Source organism: Mesoplodon densirostris, chromosome 7 (assembly GCF_025265405.1).
Source record: "Mesoplodon densirostris isolate mMesDen1 chromosome 7, mMesDen1 primary haplotype, whole genome shotgun sequence".
NCBI classification, from domain to species: Eukaryota; Metazoa; Chordata; class Mammalia; order Artiodactyla; family Ziphiidae; genus Mesoplodon; species Mesoplodon densirostris.
Window position 1 is genome coordinate 71439732 of NC_082667.1, and position 19886 is coordinate 71459617.

Below are 19886 nucleotides of genomic sequence, written 5' to 3' on the forward strand. Positions count from 1 at the left end.
CTGTGTTGGGCACTGGGGCCAGAGAGGAACAAGCTAGGGCTGGAGAGAGGCTGGGGGGAAAGAGACCATGATGATGGCAAAAATAATGAAGAGGAGAGAACATTTATAAGGCTCACCTTGAGAACTTTACGAACAATCACTCCTTTAATCCTCTACCCTGTGAGATCGGTATTACAATCATCTGCAATTGACAGATAATGAAACCGAGGCTCAGAGAAGTTAAGTAACTTGCCCAAGGTCACACAGGCCGAGTCATATTTGAACCCCAAACATCTAGCTCCAGGGTCCATGTTCCTAACCACTCTGCACCTAAAGGAACTGAAGATGGAAGCAGATCAGAGAAGACTTCCTGAAGGAAGCTTCGAAAGGCCAGGCGGACATGTCCTGTGGCACAAGCCCATCTGTTAACACTTGGGGTCTACACAGGGGAAGAAAAATACCTTGACTCTGGCGCTGTCTACGCAGTGTGGCTCAGAGTCCAGAGGATGAGAACGGGTTACTCCGAGTGTGGTCCCTGGACGGCAGCACCAGCCTCGTCTGGGAGTTGCACGAAACAGAATCTAATTTTTAACAAGCCCCCAGTTGACTCCAAGGCACTCGCAAGTTTAGGGGGCCCCGGCACAGAACATAAGAGCTAGGCAGCCCTTTCGGTCTTTGCCCACAAGGGAACAAGGTCGTGAGGAAAGGAGTGCTGGGTGTGCTGCTGACATTTCTTCCACCTTCAGTTTCTGCGCCTTTCGCAGGGCTTCCAACAGCGCTATGTTGGGACAAAGCATCCGGAGGTTCACAACTTCTGTGGTCCGTAGGAGCCACTATGAGGAGGGTCTGGGGAAGAATTTACCATTTTCAGCAGAAAACAAGTGGCGGTTACTAGATATGATGACTTTGTACTTTGGGTCTGGATTTGCTGCACCTTTCTATATAGTAAGACACCAACTGCTTAAAAAATAATCCATGAGACAGATACGAAGAGGAGCATTTTAAGATGTGCGGTCTCTTTGAAAACAGGATCAAACTCTTGAACTCAGCATCCTAGATACGTTTGTAAATAAACTTATAGCATTAAAAAAAAAAAGAGGTAGGCAGGCCCCTGGAGGTGGTGTAAGTGGCGAGTGCAAGGCCACAGACAAAGTCAGGGGAGAGCCGGTGACAATGTCTCCCCCCAACTCCCAGTCTGTGGCATCTGTGCTACCGCAGCCAAGCTGGGGCTGGGGCTTTCTCACCACTGCAGGGTCAGCCTGATGATAGCCACCGTGCCCCCCCAGCTCTTCCACAGCTGACTCCCCCACGGGGCCCCCTTCAAAAGGAAGCCAGCCCCTGACTTCCATGCCACGCTTTACTGAGGGAGGTGGTGGGGGCAGGGGCCGACTCAGACATCACTCACTAACCTTGATTCTCATTCTCAAGGCGGGGGGGTGGTCTCCTGTCCTCCTTCTCAAACCACGACCTTGGGGCAGATGTTCGACTTCTCTCCCTCTCCCCATCACCAATCTCCTTCAGGAGCCACACAAGTCTCAGTAGAGCGAGCACAGACTTTGAAGTCACAAAGACTCAGGTGCAAAAATCACTTTCATTACTCCCTACCTGTGTGACCTTGGGCAGGTTGCTTATCTTCTCTGAGCTGCATTTTCTTCATCAGTCAAATGGAGATGAGAATAGCTATCTCGTAAGTGGATGAGATGATACGTGTCTAATGCCTCACACAGTGTCCCCTTCCCTGAGCACCTTCCATCACTGATCACCAGGCCTGGGACCCAGGTGTTTGGGAATGATGTGGATGGTGCCAACCCAGGACAAGATTACCTGGGGGATGCTGACTCCAACCCCACAGGGAATGCCACGGGGTTGGGGTGAGTGCAAGGACAGGATCATCACTCAGGGTCTTCAGGCACACAAGACCTGACCCATTGTATTCCTATCACTGCACCAGCTGAAACCAAAGCCCAGTTCCCCTCTGGGCTCAGACTCATGCTAACAACTGCAGGTGGGGCCCAGGAGCACACCCCTTCTAGGGTCCCAGTGGCCCCATGTGGAGCTGCCCAGCCGGGCTGATGGTCCACATCAAACCAAAAGAGACATGGGAAAGAGTAACACCCAGAGTCCTTTGCTTCTGGAATTGAAGTCATCAGCCCCCAGGTGATCTTATTCTGGGTTGGCATCATCCAAGTTATTCCCAAACACCCTCTGAGCCACGGCTTCCCACATCCTGGCCCAACACAGTGAAAAGGATCCTAGGAAGACTTTCAGGGACCACAGCTAAGAACAGCCATCGTCTCCCCACCCACAGGACAAACATCACACACAAGCATCACACAAGCATCATCCTGGCAGAGTCAGAAGGGTAGGGAGAGGAAGCAGAGCAGCCTGGGAGAGCTGCTGCCCACATAGACCAGGACTCCCTTCCCTGGTCTGCCTTGCGCCGTTGCCCAAAACTCCGAAGTCATTTAGCACATTGCCTTCCCAGGCAGGTATTCCTTCCAGAACCCTACTCCTCAAACACCCTCAAGGATGCCTCCCTCTCTCTCAGAGTAAGCGTAATTATACTTATAATCACCGCTATTTGTTGTGTGCATGCTATGTGCTAAATATTTTATGTAATCGATTACCCAAATTGACCCTCGGACAAATCCTAGGAGAAAGAACACATTAGCATCCCCCCCCCTTTTTTTTTTTTTGCGGTACGCGGGCCTCTCACTGTTGTGATCTCTCCCGTTGCGGAGTGCAGGCTCAGCGGCCATGGCTCACGGGCCTAGCCGCTCCGAGGCATGTGGGATCTTCCCAGACCGGGGCACGAACCCGCGTCCCCTACATCGGCAGGCGGACTCTCAACCACCGTGCCACCAGGGAAGCCCTAGCATCCTCTTTTATAGATGAGGAAGCTGAGGCTCAGAGACAAAGAGGAAAATATTTGCTCAAGGCCACACAAGGAGCAATACAGAGTGAGGATTCCCACTGAGAGCCCTTTAATTTCAAGGTCATGTTCATGGCCACTGGGCTAACAGATGTCATCGTCAGAAAGATTCCTCTACCTTCTTAGTTCTGTTGCTTAACCAATTATGTCTATGTTCCTGATCAGTTTGGGGACCACATGCAAACACCCCGATTTCACTGGAGATGATCAGTATGGAGGTTGGCAGGATTATCACCTCCCTCATTCAGCACACTCTACCTACATTGATATGACCCCAAGACATCAGCTTTCTAGGCAACCTTCCTCCACTGCTGACACACACTGAGCTAATATCAGCACGAGAATCTAAACATTTTTCACCTTCGCAGATTTCCAGAGGGACTGGGAGTGGACTTGCCCCCTTCCTGATGGGGTCTCAGAGTTAGGATACGGCAGAGCAGTCCCTGGAATCTTCTCTGCCGGTTCAGGCTGTCCCCACTGCTTTTCCTTTGCCCTGAGCCTGTAAACTCCACATTCCTCATTAACAGCAGAGTCAATAATTGCACTTCTTCGACTAGCAAGAGTCAGACCCATCCCCAGGCACCCCAGGTGCGCCAGACCTGTGTACTTTTTCAGAATTTATATTTTAAAAAAATAATGATGGCTTATTCCAAATGGCAGATCTGTCCTCCTGACCCGTAGCTTTTGTTTTAGCTCCTGAGCTCAAGTCAGAAGCCTGGAGCCAAAGGGCCTTCCTGCAGATTCAGAAAGTTCTCTCTGGCCATAAGGCAGCCCCCTCCTCATTCTTTCCCTGGTAAATGATACGAAAGTTCTCCCTAATTAGAGTTTCCCTTTAAGTTCTGTCGACTGCTAATGAGTAAGAAAGAAGAGGCACTTGGGAGCCCTGAAGAAATTATTTGAAAGCAAAACCAAGTGGCCTCGGTAAAATATCACCATTTCAGTCAAAGGGATTTTTTTCCCCTTACACACAACCACCTGACACAGCCCAGCTGGCAGCATATTGAGAAATTAGAGAACGGGCCTCTATTATTCCTGGGCTTCTTTTGCTTCGCAAACTGTCTCCTTATGAACTTGACCCTACCACGACCCCCGATCTCTCTCAGCCAAGGCAGGAGCTGGTATCCCCTCTTGCCCAGGGGTCCAGAGAAGGTAAGTTAATTGTTTGAGGTTGCACAGTAAGTTGACTGCCGGCAAGAACTGGGTCCTAGGGCTATGCGTTCAAGGTCATTTCATTCCATCACTAAGAATTCTGAGTGTTCACTGTGGGGCAGGAATGATGCTTTGCAGGCACTAGCTCATTCATTTATTCCTTCACCAGTTATTGAGCAAAGAGTTATGCAGCTGCTGGACCTACAGCAGTGATTCAAACAAAGTCCCTGCTCTGCTGAAGCTTACATTCTAGCCAGGGAGCCACCAATAGACAAATGCACATGACAATGTCAGCCGCTGCGGGTAAGGGAATTGAGAAAGCCTGAAAGTGCTGTTTAGAGAGGAAATCAGGAGTCATCTTTGGGAGGAGGTGGTAGAGATTTGAGCAGAGATTAATTAAGGGCGGAGACAAGCTTTGCCATTATCTGGGGGCAAGGCACTCAGGCAGAGGGAACAGCAAGTACAAAGGCCCTGAGGCAGGAGCCTGCTGTTTAGGGATGGCAAGGAAGCAGGCTGCAGGCTGAGTGCAGGAGGGGAATCTAACTGGAGATGAAAAGAGGCCGAGGGCAGATCCCACAGGGCCTGCAGCCCACGGGGAGGACTTCAGATTTTATTCTAAACACTCTGTGTTGTGTGCTCAAGAAAACAAGTTCCAATTTCAGTTTCAAAGGGCTAATCTGGCCCCTCTTTGGAGAACAGTCTGGAGGAGGTCAAGGGTGGAGGCTGGGAGCTGAGTAAGGGGCAGATGAGATCATCAAATCCTTCGGCAACCCTAGAAGATAAGTCGTATTATTACGAGGCAACTGAGGCTCCGAGAGATTACAGAACTTGCTTCAGGTTTTACACCAGGACGCGGACAGGCTGGGAAAGAACCCACATTTGACCCCGAGCCTGAGCTGCCCCAGGACTAGAAGCTCAAAGAGCAAAAGACACCAAGGAAAAGGGCGGGTGCTGGCTGCCGTCTTTAAGGAATAAAGCTCTCTCATTTCAGGCCTGCCTCTAGCCAGCCCCTGGAGCCCTGGTTCACTTGAGAACCACCATTTATCGGGGCTTCGCTGTGTCCCAGGCACAGGCCGGGGCTTTGACGTACAGGATCTCATTTAATCCTCACTGTAGCCCAGGGATCTGGGTATTATTATCCCTGTGTTACCAGATGAAAAAGATCTCATTTTCTCAGTGGAGATAGTGAAAACATTCCAAAGCTGCTTTGGGGTTTAATTCGCAGAAACCTCAGCATTTAATCTACTAAAACCAGAGAGAAATCCCCTCTTTGGTTGGCCCTGGGAGCCTGGGTCTGCCCACAGTCCATGGCGGAGAACTGGCCGTTCTCACTTGCACACGTGCACATGCTCACACACTCCACGCTGCACCCAACCCATCCGAACAATGCCAGCCCCTGTGAGCCTTGGATGGCTCCCTCTCTCCCTTCTCGTCAGAGGGCTCTTGTCCCCCTAAAGCCCCTCTCTCTCCTCTACACTCACACAGCTGATGGCCTCCCTCAGGCCACTGGGCAGCCCCTAACGCCCCCACCCACACTGAGAGGCTCCCCCTGGCTGCAGTGACACTCACACGCCCTCCATCCTTCTGCCCTGGCCTGGCCCTCCCCCCTGCCTGCTCTTTCATCTGCATCAAAACTTACCAGACCCGGCTTCCCTGGTGGCGCAGTGGTTGAGAGTCCGCCTGCCGATGCAGGGGACACGGGTTCGTGCCCCGGTCCGGGAAGATGCTACATGCCGCGGAGCTGCTGGGCCTGTGAGCCATGGCCGCTGGGCCTGCGCGAGGCCCGCGTACTGCAAAACAAAAAACAACAAAACACTGATCTAGAGCCTGATTGTGGAGGTCAAGTCCCAGCTCCACCATCACCAGCTGGGGACCTCAGGCAGGTCACCAAGTCTCAATTTTTGAAACTGTCAAAGGGGATAGATAATACAACAGCACCTCCTCTGAGGAGTGCCAGGAGACTAAATTAGATAATGCGCATTCAGCTCCAGGCAGAAGCACTGCGTGAGTAAACGCTTAGTATTAGCTCTCATTAGTATTGCTTTAGGCGGGTGTGCTCCACTCAGCACTCCCCCGCAGAGCCCACCACAAAAGAGGCGCCTGGGAGGTAAGTGTTGTATTAGAATCTGTTTAATTGAACTCCTTGGGTTGCCAAGCGCTGCCCAGGCGGAGCCCAGCCCTGGCCACCTCCTTCTGAGGCTTCCCTGAGAACTCACGCTCATTCCTCAGCGGGTTGGCAAACTGGGTCCTCTCTGGGACCCTTTCAAGATCAGCTCAAGTGCAAACAGGTGAGAGCTCAAGGCAACCCTCCAGGACCCCTCTGCCTTCTCGCTCTTGGACTCCTCACAGCATGGCCTGTCCTGTAACAGGACCCCAAACCCCAAGAGTGTCCCTGGTGTGTTCTCAGGACACAAGCCCAAGCATCCCAACCCCTTAAAGGCTGACCACTCTGGTCGGTGGCAGGGAAGCCCACCCAGGCCCCTTTCCCGTCTCTTGATCCCTCTGGCCTTAGGTCAATGAATAGTAAGATTCTGATGAGCAAAAGAATTGGTTTAGATACGCTCATCTCATCCTTCCCCGGGACCTGCCAATCCAAAAACCTGTGTCCTGGCACCCTGGAAACAAAACTTCACATTTTCTGGGAAGGCTGGGAGATGCCTACAGGCCTTCTGCTGTTACATTTATCAAGAGCTGTAAAATGTAAGAACACATTAAGTGTGACAGTACGATTGCCAGGAATTCATTTGTTGTTGCTAAGGCTTTACAGTGCAAATGAAAGAAATCTCTGTAGGGGAAGGGAAAGCCTTCATCCCTCCAAGCAGCCTTTTCCTCACTCCCTGTCGCCAAGAGGACATCTAATCTGCTAGATGGGCTGCGTTTCCTGATCAGCAGGGTCACTGCATGGAGAGACCTGACACCCACGGGACCTCTCTCTCTGCTTCCTGTGGCTTCTTGGCAGGTTTGGTAGGGGACCGATGGCTGCCACTCTTTAGGGCAGGTCCTGCAGCTCTTCTCTGCATTTCTTACATGTGCTACAGAGCGCCGCTAACATGTGGTCCATGGACCAGTGTCAGTCTGTGAACTGGTTTTCACTGGTCTGCAACGAGATTAGGAGTTGCGCCTGAATGTAAGAACACTGCGTCACTAAGCACACTGTTTAGCTCGGCTGACATTTTTCCCAGCAAGACTGTCTTGATAAAGAAATCAGGGTGTTGACTTACATTCTCCATATGATGCTCATCTCACTGCAGAAGGGTAAAAGCTTGTGGAGGCCTCCGCTGTGTAGCACTCTGCTGTAGGGCACCCCCTGCTTCAGAAGGGGTGCCTGGCTGGTGGTGAGGTTCAGATCTGAGCTCAGGTGGAGGGAAAGAGGTCCCGCCAATGTCCCACCCCTGCCTTAGCAGGCCTCTCACGGGGAGGCATCAGGCATGGCCCAGCTCATTAAAAAGTGGTATTTGTCCCTTTTCCTCGTGTGTAACCAACCCAACAGCCCGGCTGGACAGAGGGGAGACTGGCCTGCTGGAATTCAGGCTTAAATACAATCCTTATCTTCCCAAAACCCCTAACTGCATTTGTATTTAAAAATGTATTGATATGTAGTATGTCCAAGGTTACCATGAATGAGCCAACCGGTTTTAGATGAATCATCCACATCAGACAGAATCCTTGCTTGCGGATGGACCCAGGAGACCAAAACTCAGGAAGTATTCTGAGCAAAATCCCACCCAAAATACACGCACCTACAGAGGTGTAGAGAGAAAGCCACCACTTTGGGTAACCTACCTGGTCTTCCAGGGACCACAGCTAAGCCCTGGATCAGTTACGACAGGGCTTGTTATAATAATCAACGATGAGGCTTCTGAGCACGGTGGTGACAATCACACACCCTTGCTTGATTCCTCTCACTGCCAGGGCAGGTAGTTGAGGTTCTCTAATCCCTCAGAATACTCAATTTAGCACATACTATACACATGACCCTAGAAAGTTGCCAAGACTCAATTTCTCCGTTTGTGAAAGCAGATATCATGGAGAGGCAGATGTGGGTTCTATGCAGGGAAGCGCTTTTGATGGCGGTACCGCGGCTGGGGACGGGGGTGCTAATGCCGCCTGGACTCTGAGGCAGCCAGACGGCAGCTGGATGTCTCCTCGGTACCCGAGCAAAGCTGGTGGCTCCTGAAATCCCCTCAAAAACTGTTGGCACGGGCTTCCCTGGTGGCGCAGTGGTTAGAAGTCCGTCTGCCGATGCAGGAGACGTGGGTTCGTGCCCCGGTCCGGGAAGATCCCACATGCCATGGAGCAGCTGGGCCCGTGAGCCATGGCCACTGAGCCTACGCGTCCGGAGCCTGTGCTCCGCAACGGGAGAAGCCACAACAGTGAGAGGCCCGCGTACCGCAAAAAACAAAAAACAAAAAACTGTTGGCAATTCTCTGACCTTCCTTTCTGGACACCAATAGATCACAACAGCCAGAGCTACAGGGAAAACCCACCAGCCTTTAACCAGACACTCCGGCCGCCATGTCTCCATGGCCTGGTTTGGTTTGAGGGGCCCTCCGTGTGCGTGCGTGGCTGTTCATTTTCACTTACTTTTAATGGACTCAGTGACACATTCTGAACAATGATGTCCAGGTTGCTGAGAGGCTTCCTGTGTCCATGCCTGAGCCGGGGGGAGCCAGCACCTCCAGAGGAAAGTGGCTCAGACCCAGGTCCCGATGAGATAGCCAGCCAGCCCCCAGGCATGTCAGGAGCAAGGGGAAAGGGCCAAGGCGTCTTTCTGTCCTCCAGTGCCAGCGCACTCATTTCCTAGGGCTGCCTGGGCGGTACTTTGTTACCACCGACTGGAGAACTTAAAACAACAGAAATTTATTCCCTCATGGTTCTGGAGGCCAGAAGTCCAAAATCAAGGTGCCAGCTGGGCTGTGCTCCCCACAAAGTCTCTAAGAGAAAATCCTTCCTCGCCTCTTCCAGACTCTGGAGGCTCCGGGTATTCCTTAGCTTGTGGTCGCATCACTCCAATCTCTGCCTCTTCCTCACATGCCTTCTCCTCTTCTCTTGCCTCCTCTTCTGTCTCTTACGAGGACAGTAGTCATTGGATTTAAAAGGGCCCACCCAGGGCTTCCCTGGTGGTGCAGTGGTTGAGAGTCCGCCTGCCGATGCAGGGGACACGGGTTCGTGCCCCGGTCCGGGAAGATCCCACATGCCGCGGAGCGTCCGGAGCCTGCGCGTCCGGAGCCTGTGCTCGGCAACGGGAGAGGCCACAACGGTGAGAGGCCCACAAAAAAAAAAAAAAAAAAAAGGGCCCACCCAGGTCACCATCCAGGATGATCTCATCTCAAGATCCTTGATGACATCTGAAAAGACCCCTTTTCCAAATAAGGTCACATTCACGGGTGCCAGAGACGAGGACGTGGACGTATCTTTTTTTTTTTTTTTTTTTTTGCGGTACACGGGCCTCTCACTGCTGCGGCCTCTCCCGTTGCGGAGCACAGGCTCCGGAGACGCAGGCCCAGAGGCCATGGCTCACGGGCCCAGCCGCTCCGCGGCATGTGGGATCTTCCCGGACCGGGGCACGAACCCGTGTCCCCTGCATCGGCAGGCGGACTCTCAACCACTGCGCCACCAGGGAAGCCCGTGGACGTATCTTTTTGGGGAGGGGGCCACGATTCACCCACTACACCGGCTGAATGCCACCGACAGCGAGATCAGCACCTAATGTAAAGATAACGCATGTTGGTGAGTGAAAGGGTGGATCTGTTTTGTTCCCTTCAAAGACATTGCCTGAGGCTCGGACCCTGTGCCAGCTCCTAAGGACACTAAATGAGTGAGACACAGCCCTGAACTTGAGGAGCTCAAAGTCTAGAGGGGGAGATAGAATCAGACGGAGGAGTATGAATGTTAGCTTCACCTCCTACCAACTGGGCGGCCGAGAAGCTCCTTCCCTATCTGTAGAACAAAGAAAATAATACCAAGGGCCTGGGAGGCAGAGGGGGAGGGGAGGTATGATGTTTCCTTGCTTATGGAGGGGCCCATGGACCCCTGTCTCTGTCATCGCTCGACCTCAAAAAGTGAGAAGGAATTCTCTGACTGGTCAAAGTAGGACTAATGTGGCCAAGCCCCGTCAGCACCTCTCTCCCCCTGAGGAGGTGGCTTGCCCGCAGATAACATGCGTTTTCTCTCTCAACGATTTAGGGGTCAGGGCTCTGCCCACTCCCTCCCCATGCAGCCTGTCCCAGCGCCGTGTGCCTGTGTCTGGGAAAGGAACTAAATAACTGTGAGCTTCAGAATTAGAAAGCCGCTTGCCTGCAGATATCAGCTTTACTCTCAGGAGGTAGCAGGATATTTCCTATCAGTAGTAAGCATCGGTAGCAAGCATGGTGTCCGTGGTAAGCACCGTATTTGGTCTCTTATTTGCCCCGCGCTTTTGCCTTATTTCTCAGCGGGTCCAGAACAAGTGAGGAAAAGAGCAGTCGTGTTTATGAAGCTCTCTTAAACCCTTGCAACAATGATTGTAGATGGCTGTTGGAAATTTTAAATAAGACAATTCACATGAAGTTCTTACGTGCATCTGGGACGTCGGTAAGTGCTCAGGAAGGGCAACCATGCCGGTTCTCCATCCCTTCTGCACAGCACCCCCTCCAAGCCCCTTGAATCAAGGAGCTGCCGAGCCTGGCATGGAGGCCACCCGGCTTCTGGACTCCCTGAGCTCACCGGTCCCGCAGCCAGGGCTCCACTTCAGATGCCGCCTTCTCCCTAGTGGCCCACAGCCTGGGTGGTAATCAGAGATTCCAGCCGAGTCTTTGATGCCACAGCCGGCGCGGCGAGCCGGGCACTGTTTGAAGTGCCTGCCTGTGTAATAAGGACTTCTAATTCGCTCAAACCAAAGCAACATTTTTTAGTAAAGATCATTTTTGGAATGAAAAATAAATTGTGACTGGAGGGTCTGGGTTTGTTTCAAAAAGGGAGATCACCCACAAGCATCGCGTTCTCTAAGAAGCCACCCGCCTGCCTGTTTTAAGATGGAAAGCACGCCACTCAGAATTTCAAAGTGCTGTTAATTAAGAGCAGTTTATTAAAATGTCAATCTTTTAAACCAAAACAACTCTCTTCTCCAGCTTGCCGATTGGGCTTCCCAGCCATTCTTCCCACCCCAGATAAGCCAGCAGGCAGCTTCACCAAGTCCCATGGAAAAGTATTTGTCTGTATATTGCTCTTAGAAAACTGGTCCCAAGGATGTCCCCTGACACCTGTCATTCCTTTGCAAGCTCAGCCCATGGAGCCTGTCTCGCATGAGACAAGATGATACAGGGACTAAATGTGTGGACTCAGGAGCCAGACTGCCCAGGTGGAACCCCAGCCCTGCTTTGCCAACTGTGTAACCTTGAGCAAATAGTTAAAACAGTTCACCATTTTTTTTTTTTTTTTTTTTTGCGGTACACGGGCCTCTCACTGTTGTGGCCTCTCCCATTGCGGAGCACAGGCTCCGGACGCACAGGCCCAGCGGCCATGGCTCACGGGCCCAGCCTCTCTGCAGCATGTGGGATCTTCCCAGACCGGGGCACGAACCCGTGTCCTCTGCATCGGCAGGCGGACTCTCAACCACTGCGCCACCAGGGAAGCCCAGTTCACCATTTTTATTCCTCAGTTTCTTTTTCTATAAAATGGAGGTGATGATAATAGTAGCTACCTCACAGGTTGCTGTGAGGATTAAAAGAGGTAATACTTATAAAGCATTTCGACTGATGCCTGGGCACAGTAAGTGCTAAACGAGCATTAGCCCCATTCTTTCTCAGAGTCTCCGTGAGCAGACACTAAATCTCACTTCTTTCTTTACAAATATGTCTCTTTCAAACCAGGAAATGAGCTTTATTCAGTTTTGTCAGTCCAGCAATCAAGATTTCACACACAGTAGGTAGGGAGTAAATGTATGTCAAATGAATGAGAAAATAAATGAATGAATGCGTGCAGTACCCTCACAGGTGCTTGTGAACGGGACGTCAGCTGCCCTGCAGAAATCTGTGATCTGAGAGCAGCCAAAAGAGAACGGGCTGTGTGGTGGCAGCTTCTGGCACTGCTCCCAGGGACCCTCTCCCCCTCCAACCCCACCGGGCGTTCACACCCTCATGTAATCCCCTCCTCTGGGTGTGGCTGGACCTAGGTACATTGTCCCCGTGACAGAATACAGCAGACTGTGCTGGGAGGCCGTGTCCAGGATTCAATTATAAAGACTGACTTCCATCCCTCTGGCTCTCTCTTGCCTTCCCAGCTGGCTTGCTTTGATGAAGTGAGCTGCCGTGTTGGAGAGACCCCTGTGGCAAAGAACTGGGGACCGTCTCTGGCCAACAGCCAGCAAGGATGGAATCTCGCCAATAGCCACACAAGTGAGCATGGAGTGGATCTTTCACCGGCTGAGCCTTCAGGTGACTGTAGCCCCAGCCAGCACCTTAACTGCAGCCTGTGAGAGACCCTGAAGCCGAGGACCCAGTTAAACAGCACCCAGATTTCTGACCTACAGAAACAGTGAGATAATTAGTGTTATTTCCAGGCACAGTTTTGGGGTAATTTGTTATACTGTAATAGAAAATGAATACAGGCTTGTAAGGGAAAGGAAGAACCTGGGGGAGGGGGTATGTGCCACCTTACTTGGAATCTACCCTGCAGCTTACTCTCTCCAAGGGACCCCGGGGAAAAGCTCACAGGTCAGGAGGCCTAGGTTTGAGTCCCAGATCTGCTGCTCTCAAGTGTGTAACCTTGGGGAGTTTCCTTAAGCTGTCCAAGCCCCTGTCTCTGTCTATAAAGGAAGATCACAAGATCTACCTATGGGTGGGTTGGAAAGATTGTGAAAATTCCTGGCAGGGCTTTCTAGACTTTTCAAGGTAGAAGCAGCTGGAAGAGACCTGTGCCCTCACTCTCATGGCCACCTGAGGGCCCCAGCTGTCCCTTCAATGATTTAACACATAACCTCAGAGCAGCTATTGTGTGCCAGGCTCTGTGCAAAGCACCAGAGATACAGACGTAAACAAAACAGCATGGTCCCTGCCCTCATGGAGTTTACTCTCTAGTGGAGAGACAGACGTTGACCTAGTAAGGGCAAGAGTGAGATGCAATAGCGGAAGTCCAGGGCTCTGAGAGGGTTGATGTGCAGGGTCTGGGGACACAGGCCAGTGTGGCAAGGGAGAGAAGGCTCCCTGAAGAAGTGGCCTTTGAGCTCAGAACCAAAGTTCACTGGAGTTAAGCTGCATGAAGAAAACAGTGGAAGGATCAGCGTGTCTGAAGGCCCCGCTGAGAAGTAGGAGAGCAAGTTCAGATTCAAGAATTATTTATTTAGCATATGCTGTATGCCCGACACTGTTCTAGGCATTGATGATACGGCATTAATCAAAATACAAATTTCCTTCTCTCAAGAGCCTTTTATTCTAATGGGGGAAGAAAGACATGAAATAAATGTAATAAAAAAGATAATTTCAGACCCTGATAAAGGCCGGACAGAAAATAAATAATCCCTCAGATAATGGGATGAAGAGGGGCTGAATGAGGGGAGGGACATGCATGCAGCTGGTGTGCTCAGGAAAGGCCTCAAGAGATGACTTTTGAACTGAAATGCCTGAAGAAATGAGGCTTTTGAGGTTCTGGGGGAACAGTATCCCCTGCACGGGATACAGTAAGTAGAACGGTCCCCAGACCAGAATGACATGGTGTGTTCCAGAACCAACAAGAAGGCCTGGGGACTGGAGTGGAGAAGTCAAGGAGAAAATGGCCAGAAACAAGGCCGGTGAGGTGGACAGGGAAGGTCATGCAGAGCCATGCAGCCCAGGGGAGAAGGTTGGACTTTTTATCCAGGCACCAACAGGAGCTGCTGAAAGGTCAGAAGCAGCGGACGTGACATGACAATGTTTGAGTTCCGGAAACATACTGCATGGAGGACGCTCAGGCAAGGGTGGGTCATCGGGCTGGGTGGCCGGGAGGAGCTGCTCCAGGACACGTATGAGAGAAAGAGAGGGTGACAGCAGGGGTGAAGGTGCAGGCTGGCTTCCCGCGCCTGGGACTCACGTCAGCCCTGCCTTGCCTTGCCACAAGGAACACCCAGCCTGGAGCCCAGGCTGGTCTCTGACAAGTCTCCTCCATCCAGGACTGCTCCTGCAGAGGGTCCCTTCCCCAGATGGGCCGGAGAATCACCACCAGTCTCCCCAGATCTTCAGATCTGTGATGCCACTCTCCCCCATAACAGACCTTCCATCAGAGGTCTCTGCTAAAGGACGGCAGTGTAGGCTCCAGACTCAAATTGCCAGGGTTCAAATGACCACTCCACCGCTTAACAGCTGTGGGATCTTGGGCAAGTGACTTAACCTCTCTGTGCTTCCATTCCCTCCACAGTCAAATGGGCATAGTAATACAACTTCCCAGGGCCATCAGTCCCAGAGATTAAGGGAGGTCAAGTGCCGGAGCCCTGGCACAGGGAGTGCTCCCCGGCGTGAGGGACTGCAGGAATAAAGGGCTCGCAAGCAGCCCTTCTCGGTGACCTCCTCTTCACCGAGCTTCAAATCCCCAGGGTTTAGAAAGACAAATGACAAATGATGTCTCCCCACACCCAGTGCCTCCACCCGATTGGGCCTGACTTAACAGGTTCCCCGAGGAACCCAAGGATTTCTTACCTGCCCCATCCTGTGCTGGGCCCAGGGCACCTCCACCCAGGTGTACACGCTGTAAGCTGTGAACAGGGCAGGTGTGTGAAGACCTGACACCTGCCCTCTGTGCCCCTCTTTTCAGCAAGCCCCTCCTGTGGGTGGGTTTGGTGGGGAGCTGGGACTGTCTCTGCCCTGCTCTCTGATGGATCCCAACACCCACCCAGTGCTCATTCACTCTGCCTTAAATGAACGAATGACTAAGTACATGAATGAGGGATGAGCGTTTCTTCTCCGCGGATACGTGGGTTTCTTAAGGGCAGTCGTTCACTTACTTCACACGTGTTTGTCGTGTGTGCATCTTCTCAAGGTACTGCGGATCCAGGTGCTACCCCACCCTGCTCCCAGCAGCCTGCCCTGGACTACATTATCCAGGCGCCCTTTTCTTTGTCTTCTGGAGACCAAATGGCAAGAGCGGAGGGAGACTCCTGCCCGGCCAGGCGGCACTTGGGCAGGGGTCCTGCTCTGTCGAACAGCATCCTGGAAGCCGCTCTCCGCCACGTGGGGCTGGTAAGGGCCCTGCTGGCACCAGCCCTGGGGCGCTTCACACCCTTGTTGGTTCCCCTTAACTATGCGCCCGGTTTGTAAATAGTCTCGTCATTACATTCTCTTCAAAGCCCAACCCCCCACTTTGGCCCCTGCCTTGGGCACAGGGCACCCCTTGGCCCCTGCCAGGTTCCCGAGCCATGTAGCCTGCTCTGTCCCAGACTTTCTTCCAGTCACTGAAGCAAGGTGGAGGGGGGGGAATAATTCCTGCCTTCTGGAACTTCAATTTAGTGGGGAAACACTGACAAGAAGTATAATAAGTAGGGCTTCCCTGGTGGCGCAGTGGTTGAGAGTCCGCCTGCCGATGCGGAGGACACGGGTTCATGCCCCGGTCCGGGAAGATCCCACATGCCACGGAGCGGCTGGGCCCATGAGCCATGGCCGCTGAGCCTGCGCGTCTGGAGCCTGTGCGCCACAACGGGAGAGGCCACAACAGTGAGAGGCCCGCGTACCGCAAAAAAAAAAAAAAAAAAAAAGAAGTATAATAAGTAAATAAAGTATGTATTATATAGTAGTGAATGCTAAGAGAAGGGGGATAGGAATTCTTCTGGGCGACGGTGGGTTGCCATTTTAGAGAAGGAGGCAAGGGAGGCCTCACTGAGAGGGTAATGTTCAAAGACCTCGTGTAAATGAGGGGACGTGGATTCTGAAGGAAGAAAAGCTGAGGGAAGAGAAGCGCAAAGGCTGTGAGGCCGCAGTGTGTTCTCCGTGATCGAGGCATGAGGTACAGCCCAGCCTTTTCTTTCTTACAGCACGGGGCGCCCAGTGGGCTTTAGTGAATATTGTCCTTGAAAAGGAGAGGGAAGGACACAGGGAGGCGGACACAGTGAGCGGAGGGAGCATTGACTGGGCAAAGTTCTCATCACCATGCCAACCACAGGGCTTTTCGCAGGTCCCCAACCCATCAAGTGACTGGCTCAGCTTCTCATCTCATGGGTCTAGGTCATCCCCAGGTGGGGGGCACACCTGCCCACTGATAACTAACCCCTCCCACGGCCATCTCTTCTGGGGCTCCTCTTGGTGGAAACTCCCTACCACCTAGATTGTACAACTTGCCCTCAAGAGAGCTAGTGCCCAAGGTTCCCAGGGGCAGCTCCAGGCTGGGAAGAAGCCCACTACCTAGGGGGACCTGGTTCCAGGGACCTCAGGCCTGCCCTCCTCCCCAGGCCCACTGCCCCAGGGCCCCCTTGGCTGACCACAGGCAAGACCAGGGCCCCTGCAGAGGGGAGGATGCAGGGAGGAAGGGAAGGGGAACCAGCAGAGGGTGGCCCTGCCCTTGCCGGGGAGCCTGTCCCTGGGGACTCTCTCTCCCTTTGGTGATTGTTTCCCAGGCTCCCTGGAGCCAGAGGAGGATGGAATGTTCTTATCGCTTCCCAGAGGGACGGCTTTCTTCTTCCTTCACAAAAATGTTAAGCTTCATAATCCGATAGGAAACCTGGACAGGCTGCAGCTGGTGGCCTGGGTCCTACTTCTGGGAGTCATGGGGAGGGGGAGAGGGATGGGATGGGGGAGGGAGGGAGAGGAAAGAGCTTTGTTGAGCGAGACCAGGGAAGGGTGACCAGGGGTGTGAGCAGGGGACCTGAAGACCCTCCCCCAACAAGCGGGAAACCTTGGGGATCCACCTCAGACCCCAAGACTGTGAGAGGTGTCCTTCTCCCCAGCCCACCACAGCCCTGACCGTGAAGTGGGGGGGATCCCCACCAGGGCAGAGGTAACCCTGCCACCTCGAGGTCGCTGGCCTGCTCACACACCTTCACGGAGGGCAGGCTCCCTCTCTGCGCTGGGCAGGTGGTCACGTCCCCGGTGGGGAGCTGGGTCTGGAAAAGTCTCTCCTCACAGAGCTACAATCACAGGTCAGAGACCTGCACAGGAGAGGACAGGACAGGTGACCTCAGTGGGGCCAGCCTCCTCGGAAGGCCAGGGTTCACGAGGCTAGGACTGTGATTTCCTAGGAACTGGCCTACTTCCTGAAATGGGACAGGTTGAGGCGATGCCCTGAGGCTCAGAAATACAATTAGAGCCAGTGAAGATTATACCCGCAAGGGGACGTGTGCCTTTGATTCATTCATTCATTCATTCATTCATTCTGCAGATGTTCATTCAGTGACTATTGAGTGGGAAGCTGGGGAGAGGCCAGCTGGGCACTAACCAATGAGCAGTTGCTACCCTTCTGCTTCTGTCCTGCCCCAGGCCCCCGTGAAACATCCCAGGTTGGCCTCTGGAGCTGTGAATGTCCGTGCGGACCATACGCTCTGGGAGGCCAACGGGCCTAGCCATTTCCTCCTCTGGATCCCCAGGGAAGAGCAGCTCCTCCCCCTGGGCAATCTGGTCAGGGGACTAGGTGTGCTGGGGGGACCCAGGGCCAGACCCCTCAGAGTCAGTGTGCCCTCTCCCCTCTTCAGCTCCTTCCATAGGGGGTGACCATAGTGGCGATCCCTGGCCCTGCTGGCCACTGGACCCCAGGAATACCTGTGCCCAAAAGACAACAATTGCTGCTCAGGCCCATCTTCAGTTCTGTGCCTGACCAGTCAGCCTAGGCTGGAACAGCCCATCCTGAGGCTGGGCATCCAGTGGACAGTCTTCCCAGCTCACCTTGCTTCAGGTGTGAAGCAAGGCAGACTCTCCCATCAGCTGACTTTTTAAAATCAACACGATATTGGGATCTCTTTCCATGCACACACACGTTTCAGCCTTAGCTCTACATATAAGTACACATATATGTAGATTTAAAAAAAAACAAACCTTTTAATAATGTTTATCTAAGTTCCATATAAGAAGACTCTCCAGTTTCTAACTTACAGAATTATATATTGCTTGAATTTTTATAAAGTACGCATTACTTTTACAATAAAAAACAACAAGGACATTTCTATTCGAAATTTAAAATACATTGTTTAAAAAAACCACATATTAGTTTGTGTGGTGGAACAGTGAGATAACTGAGAGGAAAGACCATGTCACTGGGGGCTTCAGGAGGGGGGGGTGTTCAATTCCACGCCACGCCCCCCATGCGCCCCAGCCACGCCACCAGGCACAGAACAACTCATGCCCAGCCAGAGCACTGACTCTCCTTATGTGAGCCAGCGAGGGAAGGGTCTGTCCTGGACACAAGGCACTGCACAGGGGTCAAAGCCAAGCTAACAGGGCAAATAGCCGCTCTCCACTTAAGACCAGACTGTGTTATCCTCGGGAAAGATGAATGTTCACCTGGGCCAGGTGTGCGTCTGTCAGTGTCATCCAGGGAGGGAGCCAGCGGCAGCTCAGCAGCTCTGAAGGCACATCAGACAGACCCCGTGGCCACCTCTGAGCTGCAGGAAGGGATCAGAGATGAGCCATCCTTGCACCCGCTCAAGGCTGGGAGGTGCCCAAGTTCTCAAAAAAATAAATAAAATAAAAAAGCAGAGTCGGGAGGGTTGGGACCAAACCTCTTCCCCTGGAACATGAGTGGCTTCCAGGGTAAAGAAGGTAGGGACGCCTGACTGCAGGTCTTGGTAGAGGAGCTGTGTGGAAATGAAGGAAAGCTGAGGCATCTGTGGCTCCCGGCTGACTGTCCCACTCCTGGGAGAGAAAAAAGAAGAGACAAGGAAGAAAAAACCTCCGTGCTGCTCTTTGGAACTGGGCTCTGCACACCTCTGCAGCGGTTGTTTGTCGCCTTCTCACACATCTGTGTGTTTGTGGAAGTCCCCACTCCGGGTCCTGGTTGGAGACCAGCTCTCTGTAGGGAAGCCAGAAGCACACCCCACCCCCGGCCGCCAAAGCTTTCCCAGCCTCCTTTTGCTGCCAAAGCTCAAGCCCGTGACCTCATTCTGTTGACCCGACTCACCCACATGAAACTTTGAACCTTTGCATTGAAAGGAAATGACGCAACAAAGCCAACACTGCCTGGAGCCCCTTCCAGCAAGGGTGCCGGAGCCGCCGCACCCAGCTTCCGGAAGAGCTGGGGCTAGGGTTCTGGGACACCCAGTACCTGGTGCTGGCAGTGACATAGTGCTGATGGCAGTGTCATCACCCTGCAGTGACGGCCTCGGGGCTCTCCCAGCCCCGTCAGTTCTGAGAGGCGACTTGGGGGTTGTTCCTGGCTGGGAGACCTCCAGGCCAGGAGCTCTGGCCTAGAGATTCTGCAAATTTCCCAACACCATTTAATACACCTCCATTTTACCCAAATAAGCCAGAGCTAGTTTCTGTGTTTGCAAGATGGAAGCCAGGCCTGAATCAGAAGCCTGTGTGTGTTTGGTCCGAGGAGGGACATGAAGGGACAGTAACTGCTCCAAGCCACCGTGGACATGTCACCTCGTGGAGACCTAGTAACTCTGGTTACCAGCATCGACAGAGAAGACCTCTCTCCCCACGTCACCCCTCCCGCCTCCACAAGAAACAGTAAAACAAACTCCTGAGTTGCATCTGCAGGATGACTCAGAAGCCTCAGGTTCTGTAAGCCCAGAGGAAGCTAACGTCCCCTTCCCCACAGCAGCCTTTCGTCAGTCTGAGGGGCTCTCAGCGCCGCCTGGTCCCATACCCCCCAGGGGGGTAGGCACGTTCACAGTACACCCCTGCGAATAGCATCTGAACTCCAGGGACGCGAGTCCCGTAGCACTCGGTGTGGA

General features: G+C 52.9%; 1 protein-coding gene across 1 annotated transcript; it reads left to right on the forward strand.

Moving 5' to 3' along the window:
* Positions 1–705: 705 nt before the first annotated feature.
* LOC132494027 (cytochrome c oxidase subunit 7C, mitochondrial-like) lies at positions 706–985 on the forward strand. The gene has a single exon (XM_060105029.1). The coding sequence runs from the start codon at positions 760–762 to the stop codon at positions 949–951; it is 192 nt and encodes a 63-aa protein (XP_059961012.1). The 5' UTR covers positions 706–759; the 3' UTR covers positions 952–985.
* The last annotated feature ends 18901 nt before the right edge of the window (positions 986–19886 follow it).

What these genes read in the sequence shown, in the direction of transcription:
- LOC132494027 (XM_060105029.1), top strand. Translation starts at nt 760, where the DNA reads ATGTTGGGACAAAGCATCCGGAGGTTCACAACTTCTGTGGTCCGTAGG.